The sequence below is a fragment of the Bison bison genome, unplaced genomic scaffold (genome assembly GCF_000754665.1).
Source record: "Bison bison bison isolate TAMUID 2011002044 unplaced genomic scaffold, Bison_UMD1.0 scf7180017864105, whole genome shotgun sequence".
Taxonomy (NCBI): domain Eukaryota; kingdom Metazoa; phylum Chordata; class Mammalia; order Artiodactyla; family Bovidae; genus Bison; species Bison bison.
Window position 1 is genome coordinate 3,262,100 of NW_011494677.1, and position 13,076 is coordinate 3,275,175.

General features: G+C 40.9%; 1 protein-coding gene across 1 annotated transcript in view; it reads right to left on the reverse strand.

The window, feature by feature from the left end:
- UNC5D (unc-5 homolog D (C. elegans)) overlaps positions 1-13,076 on the reverse strand; it is a 284,709-nt gene that overhangs the window by 228,380 nt on the left and 43,253 nt on the right. The window contains exon 4 of the mRNA XM_010838852.1: positions 4,932-5,035. Coding sequence (XP_010837154.1) covers positions 4,932-5,035 — 104 coding nt within the window. The remainder of the gene's footprint in view (positions 1-4,931; positions 5,036-13,076) is intronic.

Here is a 13,076-nt window from a genome sequence, read left to right on the forward strand (position 1 = left end):
GAGACCCTGACCACAGAAGGTATGAACATTTTCACCTTCTTTCCCTATCTGTATCCATCTCTCTCACAGCTTTCTCCTCTAGATCGACCTGCCCTTCAACAAAAACACAAACGTTGGCGGTCATAACTAGTGTGTAAGCTATTGCTGAAACTAAAGAGCTGTAAATATCAGTGCACAGACATAGGTAGTATCCATCTCATAAATAAGTGAAATTTCAAAGTAACACATGTGTTTGGAAACCAGATGCTTTCCCACCTTAAGAAGATGCTATAAAAGCTTGTTAGGGTCCCACACCAGCCATTAACCCACAGTGCAGCTGAAACATTCTCCACATTCATCCATAATACAAAAGGCGGGAAACAAAGCTTCCCCTCTTCAGCTCAGAATTTCTGTTTTAAACCATCCTACAGTCACAGCTGTTCCTTGAAATGGCCCTCTTTCAGCCAGCCTGGCTCTGAATTTTATTTCTAATGATGTCTATGTGCTTAAAAATAAAAGATTATTAATATGTCAAGGGGGAGTGGAAAGTGGACTGAGTTCAAGAGTGGCCCCCTTCCCAAATTTCAAGCCCACACATAACCTGTGCATGTGACCTTATTTGGAAATAGGGTCATTGCAGACGTACTGTGACCAAGAAGATTAACACCAGGCATTACTGGATTGAGGTTGACCCTCATCCAATGATTCATGTTCTTGTAAGAGCCAAAATTCAGACATATTGAGATGGAGAGAGAGAGACTTCCCTGGTGGTCCAGTGGCTAAGACTCCATGCTCCCAACGCAGGGGGCCTGGGTTTGATCCTCAGTGTTGAACTAGATTTCACATGCCCCACCTAAGAGTTTGCATGACACAACGGAAGATCCCAAAAGACCTCCCATACCACCACCAAGATCAGAAGTCCTGATGCTGCGTCTAAGACTCTGCACAGTCAAATAAATAAATATTAAAAAAGAAAGTGATAAAAAAGATACAGAGAGAATAATACCCATTTGAAGATGGAGGCAGAGTCTGTAGTCATGTATCTACACCCCAAGGGCAGCAAGGATTGTCAGAAACCACCAGAATCTAAGAGACAAGCTCATTTTCCAGAACCCCCAGGAAAACTAACCCTGCCTGCACCCTACTTCAGACTTCTAGCCTCCAGAACTGTGAGAGAATTCAGTTTGACTGTTTTAAGTCCCGGTATGTAGTCATTTGTCACAGCAGCCCCAGGAAACTAATCCAGGAAGTAAATACCTACCAGCGTAGAAATCTGGCAAGAGGGGAGGCACCAGAAAAGAAAATATACTTTCATACTGAGAAGTCTGTATTTATTGTGTTCCTTCTTCCCCTGGCCAAGAACTCTCCCAAATACTGTTTTCACTGCCATCAGGGTGTGTGACTACCGGAAGTTTTTCACATAGGGTTCTGCTCCTGTGGTTATAGCTGAAAATCACATCAGAATGGGGTGGGGAGTGACCGGGGAGGAGGGAGGCCCAAGAGAAAGGGGATATATATATACATATAAATATACATACACACACACACACACACACGTGTGCTTAGTTGCCCAGTTGTGTCCAACTCTTTGTGACCCCGTGGACTGTAGCCTGCCAGGCTCCTCTGTTCGTGGGAATTCGCTAGGCAAGAATACTAGAGTGGGTTGCCATGCCTTTCTCCAGGGGATCTTTCCAACCCAGGGATCAAACCCAGCTTTCCTGCATTGCAGGCAGATTCTTTACCATCTGTGCTACCATATAGCTCAACAGATGTTTGTGATATAGCAGAAAGTAATACAACATCGTAAAGCCACTATGCAGGTACGCTCAGTCGTGTCCTGCTCTTTGCAACCCCATGGTCTATAGCCTGCCAGGCTCTTGTGCCCATGGGATTCTCCAGACAAGAATACTGGAGTGGGTTGCCATGCCCTTCTCCAGGGGATCTTCCCTACCCAGGGATCAAACCTGCATCTCCTGCGTCTCGTGCATTGGCAGGTTTACCACTGAGCCTCCTGGGAAGCCCTATACTTCAATAACAAATAAACAAAAGAAACATAAAGTTGGAAAAAGGAACTGAGCCAATAGGGACAACTCATTTCCTTTCAAGGACAATGTTGGGGCAAGAAAGGTGGAGGGATGTTTCAAGAGCTGCTTCCAAATTCAACCCAAGTTCAGCCTTTCCCAAGTATTGAGTTGGCTAAAAGATTCCTTTGGGTTTTTCCATACAATGGTATGAACAATCTGAATGAACCTTTTGGCCAACCCAACAGTTGACCAGCTAGGAATGCTGCTTGCTTCCTAGAGGCTAATTCCTTCTCCAACAGGGATCTTCCCTCCCAACCAGGGCCCCAAAGAGCCTTGGGGTCCTTATAATTCCTAAATCCTTGAGCTCTCTGGGAATACACTTCAATGTGTGTGTGTGCACGTGTACAAACTCATGGACATACTTATATATCAAGGCATATCTTCCCTTTTGGCTCTTACCCTACCAGGTTACACAATGCTTATCTTCCTCTTCTCTGTTCTGTATTTTCACTGTGTCTTCAAAGACCAAGTGAAGAAGGACATATACCCATTTTCTAACACTCAGGAGAAAAAACAAAAACAAGAGTCTAGTGGATTTCACACTTTGGTCTGGGCTGAGTCCCAGCACTACCTCCAATATTCAGGAATAAAGGCAGGAAACGACTTTTCACTCATATTCAACACATATTTATTGGACACCTGGATGTGAGAAGCACTCTTTTCTGTTCTGGGGATAAAAATATAAATATGGGACTTCCATGGAGGTCCAGTGATTTTAAGACTCTGTGCTACCATGGTCTGGTAACTAAGATCCCACATTCTGTGTAGCATGGCCAAACAAACAAAATTCTCCTTGTGGAGGTTAATTCTAATAGAAAATAAGTTGAATAAGTACAGTATGGTTGTGCTAAGAGCTAAGGAGTTAATAAATGCAGAGAAAGGGGCTTGAGAGTATACATGTAGGGTAAGGAACCGACATTGTCATCAGAGTGCCTTGAACAGGCCTCACTGAGCAGCATGTATCTGAGCAAGCCCTGAAGGAGTAACTGGGGAAGAGTGTTCCAGCAGAGGAGTCAGCATGTGCAAAGGTCCTGAGGCCGGCACGTGGCTGGTGCAGCTGTTGAAGAGTGAGGAGGCTAATGTGGCTACCACAGGTCTGGAAACTGAACAACAGATGAGGTCAGAGGTAAGAGCAGGCCTGATGATCCTGGACCACATAAAGCATGAAAGTGGACTTTTCTCTGAGTGTCTGAGGAACTTTGGGAAGACTGAACAGCGTTATGACTTAAATGGGTGTAAGACCTTTCTTTGGTGGGTCATTGATCTGAGTATCAGTTTTCTTGCCCCTAAAATGGAAAGGTCGTGCCAAGTAAATATCTAAGCTCTCTTCTAGGTGTAAAAATTGATTTTTAGACATCTAGACAATGTTTGGTTCCCACAGAACAGATAATAAAACCATGACCTTCTGCCCATCTTCAGTGCTCTCTGGTGCTTCAAAGTTGACACAGTGACCCAGCCCAGGCTTGGCAGAGAGCCTGGTTATAAGAGATGGTGTGATTATAGCAAACGGCTGGTACCTGAGTGAGTCCCCCAGGAACACGTGGGGTGTCCTCAATTATACCCACATTCACCCGGCCCCATTACACCCAGCCACCTGTTCCCCGCCTCAGAAATCTAGGACACTGTCTGTACAGAACAAGGCGGCGCCCAAAGGAGATCAAATATCTGTTTGCTTCACATTAAATACAAATCTAAAAATAAGCATTTTCCTTTCTCATCATTTCGCATCACGCATGGAGAGTTCACTTTAATTTTCAAGTCCGTTTACTTCATTTCAGGGAAGTTTGGGAGCTTTGAATAGAATCCACCCTGCAGGCTTCTTGTCTGGATCAGCAAGTTTGTCTGTTTTCGGTTCCCCTTGGAACATTTTACTCCTCTGTCCTTCCAAATGCAAAATCCCACAGCAATGCACAACAAAGTCTCCTGTTGTTTTAATATCTCTACTTCTTAGTGAGGAAACCACGACTCTCAGGACCTTCCCCTAGCTGCTCAGAGAAGAGTCACAGCTGGCCTCTCTACTGCTGGACTCAGACCTATGTTTGCATATGTACTGGGTTGGCTAAAACATTTGTTTAGGCTTTTCCATCAGCTTATACAGGAAAACCTGGATGAAGTTTTCGGCCAACCCCCAAACAGGACTTTATCAAGCAATCTTTGTACTTCTGAATAGACCCCACAATATTATCTTAATACCCATATTACGAGTCTGTCAGAACCTCTTTTAATAGTGACTGAAAGAACACCATCCCCACCAGCACAGTGTGTTATTAATGATAATTATAGCCTAACCATATGATAGAAGCTTCTGGAAAACCAGCAAGGAGCAAAAACTATGATGACTCTGGATTCCTACCACCTCACTGCAAACGACAGATAACTGATCAGAGATCTGTGACCTCCAACACTTTGTGTGTCCCCCACGCCAGCACAGCACCTAAAACATAACGAACACTCCAGGGTTGTCTGTTTCGTAAGCAAATGAAGGATAAGTGCAAACACCCGTGCAACTTGGCACTGGAGCCTGACCGCCTTCTTTCTACACTGTTTTCATGTGACTTTGCTGTTAGATGGATCTAGAAACCAATGTTCAAAGCAGAGTGCCCAGGGTGACGGATGAGGCCACAGAGCAGGCACCGGCATCACCGAGGCCCCCAGGAGGAAGGGCACAGAACAATTTCCACCCAAACTGGCTGGCGAGAGCTTAAGAAATTAGAGAGACAATTTCCTCTTCCAGCTTATTCCCATCAGCCGCTTCACCATCTTTAGCGGTTGGGTCCAGGCAGCAAGAAGGCCTGGCCCAGGCTGGCTTACATCTCCTGTGAGCACACAGGACTCAGTCCCCCGTCTTGGGAACTGGCCTGGTCTTACCTCCGCAGCAGGAACTCCCTCGGGCGGCCGGCAGTGTAGCACAATCATGCCTTCGATGGGTACCTCCCTTCCCTGCGGGTCTTGCTCAAAGTTTTTCCGTAAATCTGCAAAGAATGGGAAAGACATAACACTTTGGGGCCAGGAAGATCCACATTTGCTCCAAAGATGATAAAACAGTGAGCTTATTGTCACAGTCTAGACACACACACACACACACACACACACACACACCCACCCCTGGTTTCAGGAGTTCCAGAATCTAAGAATCCTTTTCCTGAATATTCAAACACATTTCACATAAGCCTTAACCAAACTGTCCCTAATGTTCTCTACGGATATGATGCATAGAAGATTTATTAGGAGAGCAGGAAAGAAAAACTCATTACTTCATGAGTCTTTGCTAGCATTATCTACTTAGCATCTGATAAAATACTTGGTCTAATAAATTGCCATCCACAGCTATTATGCATCTGAGGTGCTCGTGATTTTATTAACTAAAGAATGCATTATTAATCTGTAACCTCTGCATTCCCTTCGCCCTCTAGGGACCTCTAGAAGATGGTAATAGTGTGTGATTACCTATTAGTCTTTTATTTGTAACCAGGGAGAAGAGGCAACATTCAACCACAACAAAATCTATAACCTATCCCACCAAACATATAATTAAAAAATACAACGCCCTCCAGTCCAACAACAACGCTGGGCATCCATGCAGTGCCTTTCATGGAAGACTCCAGGCTCTCTGCAAACAAGCTGCACCATTAACCTTTTACACATAGAAGGGTGACATTTGGAGGGGTTAATTGGCTTGCCAGTGGTCACAGAGAGTATCAACGCCAGGGATGGGGAAGAATTTACCACGTGTCCAGACATTAGTCTCTGCGTACTCACCAGCAAATCTTTTTCAGGGGAAAGGACACACACGGGGACAGTTGAGAAAGAGAGAAAGAGTATCATTTGCATGGTTTTCCACTTAAGCATATGCTTCATTAACAAGAGTGGGAGTTGGCCTCTACTTCTTTTGGAGGTGTCATAACAGCACTCTGATGATTGAAACCCACAAGCTTATTTCTGCTGTCATTTGAAAGCCTGGGACAGTGGAGTGAAGACAGTTTGACAAGCCTTCCTCAAGACTTGCTCCTCCCTCCCGGACAATGTATTTTTCTTCAACTGAGGATCTCAAATTACAGGCTGTGGATTTATTGATTTAATTTTCTTTAGTGCTTACAATAACATGAAATATGTTCTCTGTAAAGAGCAGAGCTTCAGAGTCAGTTACACTGTATAGATGGTATAAATACATTAAACTTGCTTTTAGCAAGTCAGAAACACGCCATGAATAACAAGCCCAGCAGTCCATGTATTCACTTTCTTTGGAATTTTACTCTTAATGTTTTCCTTCCCAGAGGCGACTGATGTCTTTTTTCAGCAGAGCTGTCTATTTGGAGATCATCGTGAGTGTGTGTGAAGCCAAGGATCTTACAAGGACTCACACTGTAGGCAGGTGGCAGGATCTATTTTCCCGTTTCTCTGCTATCCTCCCAAATTTTAAAGCCAAGCTTCCATCTATTAGAGATCTGTAAATTGCCACGGCAGATCTGCAAATTGCCACAGCCTTTATGATTCAGAATTTCTGATTCCAAGTTTGAAGAAGTTCACATAATTGATAACAAAACTATGAGTGATGGGGATGTGAATAAACCTCAGAATGAAAAATCTCATGTTTCCTGCACAATTGGACCACAAATTCTCCTTTGCTTAAAAATCCCCTTTCCAGGAACGTCCCTGGTGGTCCAGTGGTTTAGAATCTGTGCTGCAATGCAGAGGATGTGGGTTCACTTCCTGGTTGGGGAATTAAGATCCCACGTGCCATGGGATAACTAAGCAGGTGGGTTATACCTACTGAACCTGCAGACCAAACAAAAGACCTCACAGAATGCAAAGAAGACCCTACGTGCCACAACTCAGCCTGACGCAGCCAAACAAATCAATAAATAAATTAAAAAAAATCCTCTTTCCTTATGACTAATTTACTCATCAGGACTACAGTAAACCCCCTTATTCATGGGGTTCATTCCAAGAACCCAGTGGGTGCCTGAAACCACAGATAGTACAAATCCTATATATCTTGTTTTTTTCCTATGCATACATACCTATGATAAAGTTCAATTTATAAAGCAGGCACAGTAAGAGATCAACATACTAAGACTAAAATAGAACAGTTATAACAATACTGAAATAAACGTTCCATGAATATAGTCTCTCTCAAAATATCTTACTGGACAAATTTAACGCTTTTCCATCTTAACTGAACACTTCAGTGTGGTGGCTGTAATGTTTTTAGTTTGAGGGGAAACAGTAAAACTAACAAGGGTTTCTTTTCCCTTCTTCACCATTTCATGGAGAGAAGATTCATGCTTACTATAGATCTTAAGAAGCTCAGCATAAAATTTTTCTTTCCTTGCTAAATCCTTATTAAGAACTTTCACTTTTTCACTTAAAGAAAGCACTTTTCAGCATTTCTTTGGTATACCTGAATTTCCAGCATCACTATCCTTACGCTTTGGATCCATTATTAATTAAAACAAAGGTTACTTGAACACAAGTACTGTCACACCAGGACAGTTGATCTGATAACCAAGACAGCTACTAAGATTAACGTGCAGGATACACTGGACGAAGAGATGATTCACTTCCTGTGCAGCATGCAGCTGGATGGCAGGAGATTTCATCATGCTATTCGGAAGAGCACGTGACTTAAAACTTACGAATTGTTTATTTCTGAAATTTTCCATTTAATATAAGGTTGATGTGGGTAACTGGGTAACTGAAACCACAGATAAGAGAGATGACTCTGTATTGAAAGGAGCCTGTTGCAGAGCGTGGGGGACTCTTACATGACACATTGGGTTGCTAATGGAAAGAAACGGTGGTACTTTTGTGCCTAATTCTGTTTGGCTTGTTTGCTACTTTTTCCTGTTCTTTGATTGCTTTGTTTTCGAAAAGGAAGTCTTACCCAGTGCTGCTACACAATGATTGCAGTTTTGACAACACCAAATAATCTGCATTCAACCCAATGAAGCACAGAAAACAGAGAGTGGGAATTTCTATTTTGTTTTATACTATTTCTATTTTGTCTTCTATTTCCTTTTCTTTGTTCACTAGAAATGGAAATGGTAACAAAATGCAGAGTTTTTGGGTATTTCCACACATCAGCAAATGAGAAGAAACTAGACTTTAGTCGTTTTTCCTCCACACTGCTTAAGGAACTAGCTAAGCAAATATAAAGAAAGGAAAACCCTGAGAATTTCTCTGGTGGTCCAGTGGCTAAGACTTGGTGCTCCCAAAGCTGGGGGGTCCCGGGTTCAATCCCTGGTCAGGGAACTAGATCCCATGTCCTGCAACTGAAAGATTCCACGTGCTGCAACGGAGACCTAGAGCAGCCAGTTAAATAAATCTTAAAAAAAAAAGAAAAAAGAAGGAAAATCCTGTATTGACACTGGGATATAGGAAAGGGTATTGTCTATAAGCAAGAAGTTAGGAGAAATTTCTTTTTGATCTCATACAGTCAGGATCAGATTGAAGAAAGGACCCACATGACACCCTGATCTTTCCAATTGACATTGGCAATCACTGTTGAAGTTTTGCAACAAGAAGTATATATCCACTTCTAAATGCGGAGATAGGACGATTAAAGGCAGAAGACAGAGGGTCAGGCAACAACTGTGGTGTCATAAACATGGATCCAACTCATCAAAGGCAGCCCACCACACACCAGGTATCACATCAAGTAAGAAACCCAAGTGTTAGAGTTCTGGCTTGTGCCTAATACTGGTGGCAGGAACTCTGGTATTTTTGATACCCAAGGAGGACAAACATACCAGACAAATTCCAGAGAGCTACTAAATATACCAAAAATTATAGAAATAAATTCTTAGACATAGACGTAAATGATTTCAGCTCTATGATTCTCATCATAGGTCACTCAATCTAGTTTTGCTGTTTGTTTGTTTGCTTAGGGTTTTTGCTTGTTTGCTTTTGATTTTGTATTTTTCTTGACCCTGCCAGGCAGCTCGCAGGATCTTAGTTCCCGATCAGGGATTGAACCCAGGCTCCTGGCAGTGAAAGAAGTGAGTCCTAACCACTGGACCGCCAGGGAATTCCTGACAACTTCTGAATTGGCAAACTAGATACTTTGATCACCTAAGCTAGTTCCAAGGCTTGAAAGATTCACAGAGAAAACTGTATCAATTCTAACAGTAGGAAAAGCATCCCCAGTCTTGCAAAAAGAATCACACTACAAATGAAGGAGACAAACTGCAGACTGAAATGGTTTCCCCTAAGACTGGAAACAAGAGGCATTTTTGGAGAACTTCTAATTTAAGTTATTTAAAATCAAAAGGAAATAGTAACTGAGAATCTACAGTAGAGATTTATAAATAGGATAACATCTGAGATTAAGAAAACTGCCACTATGCATGAAAAACAAAGCAAAACTGCTGAATTAGAAATATATGTCATGGAGACAGTAAACAGCATACTCAAGATTGCTGAAAATCGAACAGAAGACAGATTTGTCAGGATCCAGGCAAGAAACAGGAAGCACACAGTTGTTTTAACAGAAAATATTAATGTAAAAATTGAAGGGCTAAATAGGCAAAAGGGGAACTCCTAGGAGCTGTTCCCATCCCAGGGAGGGGGCAGTGAGGGAACCAAAGGAAGACACTGAGGTTAGAGAACTTTGAAGCTTAGAGAGGGCTCTACTCTCCAAGGAGAGGGCACAGCGTGCTGGCGCCTCAGGAACTTGCAAGAGGGAACCAGGACTTAAGACCTAGACCTCTGAAGAAGGGCTGGTGGTGCTGGCATCTCTTGGAGGAGAGGGATGGGGTGCAGCACATAAAAAAGCTGGATCTGGAATTACTTTAAAAAAGTAAGTGGGAAGCAAGAAGCTGCTGCCACTTCTATATAGAAATTCTGCTGGGATGATGTTGACAGAGACAGAAAATGAACAGAAAGAAGCAGCCTTCCCTTCCTCTTTCACTCTGTGGTCCTCTCTGGCGCCCCCTATTGGTGGAACCATACAGGGAGCTAGGGTCTGGCAAGGGAGTCCTAGCCCTAGCTTCAGAAAATACAAACCATTCGTTTTAGAGATGGCAGTAGCTTAGTATCCAGCAGACTCTAGTTTAAAAAATGTTTTCCAGGAGAACTCTAATAATTACATATTCTATCTCTGTTTTCCTCACTCGATCATCAGTTCAATGAGTATGGGCTTTATGTCTGAGATACTCATTCTTACAGTCCCAGTGCCTTCTGATATAGGAAAGGTTCTTAGTATCAATAAACATAAGTTGAACACATGAGCTAGGAGGAAATGACGAAATGATAAATGAGTTTGCCAGAAAAAGGATAAAACAAATAACAAAAGAAAATGTTGAGTTAGAGAAATACAATTTAAATACAATAGTTCGTTTAGAAGGATACAGTAAGTGTAAAGAGAATAAATGATAATTAAATTAATAATGATAAAATGCAGTCTTCTCTGAGTTGAGAAAAAACTTGAGTTTGCAAAAGAGCTCACTGGATACAAGGCAAAATAATTTGGAAAAGAAAAACTGTTCTAGGTATATTATAGTTGAAATTTTTAACAAAATTTCTAAAACTGTAAAAAATAATTTTACAAGTATTTTACAATAAATAAACAGAAGTAACTAAAGTTTTCATACAGAATTAACACTGTTAAAACGTCTTTTATCCAAAGCCATCTTAGATTCAATGCAATGCCTATCAAAATCCCACTGTCACTTTCACGGGAAAAGAGAAGAAATTCTAAATTCAGCATGGAACCACAAGAGACACTTAAGAGCTAAAACAAACTTGAGAAAAAAGGACAAAGCTGGAGGCATGACATTTCCTGGTTTCATACTACACCACAAAGCAACAGTAATCAAAACAATATGGTATGAGTATAAAAACAAGGAAATACATGAATGAAATAGAAGCGAGAGCCCAGAAATAAACCTTCATATATATGGCTAACTGATATTTGAAACGAGATACAAATGTACCAAATGGGAAAAAGACAGTCTCTTCACTAGTGGTGCTGGAAAATTTGGATATATGCAAATGTAAAAGAATGAAATGTGCACGAGAACCCTTCCCTTATATCACACACACAAGTTAGCTTGAAATGGATTGAAGACTTATACATAAAAACCTGAAACTGTGAAACTGCTATAGGAAAACAAAGGGGAAAAAAAAAAACTCCTTAACAACATTTTTGTATATAACAACAAAATCACAAGCAACAACAATGACTATATAAAATTAATTGACTTATGTGCAGCAAAAGAAATGATCAACATGAAAGGCAACCTGAGGAATGAGAGAAAATATTTTCAAACTATATATTTGATAGGGCATTATATCCAAAATATATAAGGAATTCATTCAACTCAACAGTAAAAACACAATGACCCAGTCCAAATAAAAAATGAGCAAAGGACCCAAACAAACATTTTTCCAAAGAAGATGTACAAATGGCCAGTGGGTACATGACAAGGTGTTCAACATCACTAACCAGAGAAATGCAAAAATCAAATCCACCTCACTTCTACCAGAATAGCCAATATCAACCCTTGTTAGGGGCTAATGCAGCTGATGACTTTCAGTTGAAGCCAGCATTTATTTACCATTCTGAAAATCCAATGGCCCTTAAGGAGGATGCTAAATTTACTCTGCCTGAGTAAATTATAACAGAACAACAAAGCTTGGATAATAACTCATCTGTCTACAACCTGATGTGCTGACTATTTTAAGCTCATTGTTGAGATTTCATTGACAATGTACCTGGTCATCCAAGAGTTCTAATGGAGAGCCACAATATTAATACTGTTTTCATGCCTTCAATAAAGCAAAGCACACTGAAATGAGGTTATGTCTGTATCTGTCTGAATTGTTGGTCTGCCACTTACAAGCACCTTGACTTGATAAGTATCTTTATTTCTCTTTGCCTCATATTCCTCATCTGGAAAATTAAAACATACTAATTTCTGTTACATATAGTTGGGTCTGAATTATATGCTAATATGTGCAAAATCCTTTTAAGTGCACTGGGTGCATGAGTTCAGTTCAGTTGCTCAGTTGTGTCCAACTCTTTGCGACCCCATGAATCCCAGCACGCCAGGCCTCCCTGTCCATCACCAATAGGACTTAATTAAGGTCACATCTATCATCATATCCTATTATAAAGCCATGACTATTAAAAGATCTTGTCATTAATCAATATACAAATTATTTATAAACTACAACACCTTTCAAAGGCACTCAAATAAAAACATAACTTAGCATATGATATATACTAAATATTATATACTTATACTGATATGAGCGAGTGAGTGAGTGAAGTCGCTTAGTCATGTCTGACTCTTTGTGACCCCATGGACTGTAGCCTAACCAGGTTCCTCCGTCCATGGGATCTTCCAGGCAAGAACACTGGAGTGGGTTGGCATTTCCTTCTCCAGGAGATCTTCCCGACCCAGGGATTGAACCCAGGTCTCCCACACTGTAGGCAGATGCTTTACCGTCTGAGCCACCAGGGAAGATCCTTATACTGATATACAATGTACAAATTAGGATGGCCGTTTGGATAAAACGATAAAGTGAGATCTATATCTTATTTCATACCAAAGTAAATCCCATCTTAATAAAAATATTATCTACAAAGCCACAGCAGTAATAAAATACTTATTGGATCTTAAGTTAGGAAAGCCTTTTCTAAACCCAAAATTGGAGGAAGAATACCTTAGGAAATGATCAGCAGATACTGTCTTGTCAAAACTGAAAACTGTTTTTACCTAAAAGACTACAAGAAAAATTTAACAGTCTTAATATATTATAAAGGGCACTTTTGGAACAAAGTGAGAAGGATAAATACCCTAAAATAAAATGTCAAAGGGGCATGAAAACATAACTTACAAAAGAAGGACACAAATGAATAATAAACGATATTTAGAAGCGCCAATGTCACTAATTGTTACTGAAATACTAATTTAAAAAGTGTCAGTATGTCTCTTTACTCTTCCAAACAGCCTCTGTTTTGTTTGTTTCTTTGTTTTAAAGGATAGTTTCCAGTTTTAGAAAGAGTAT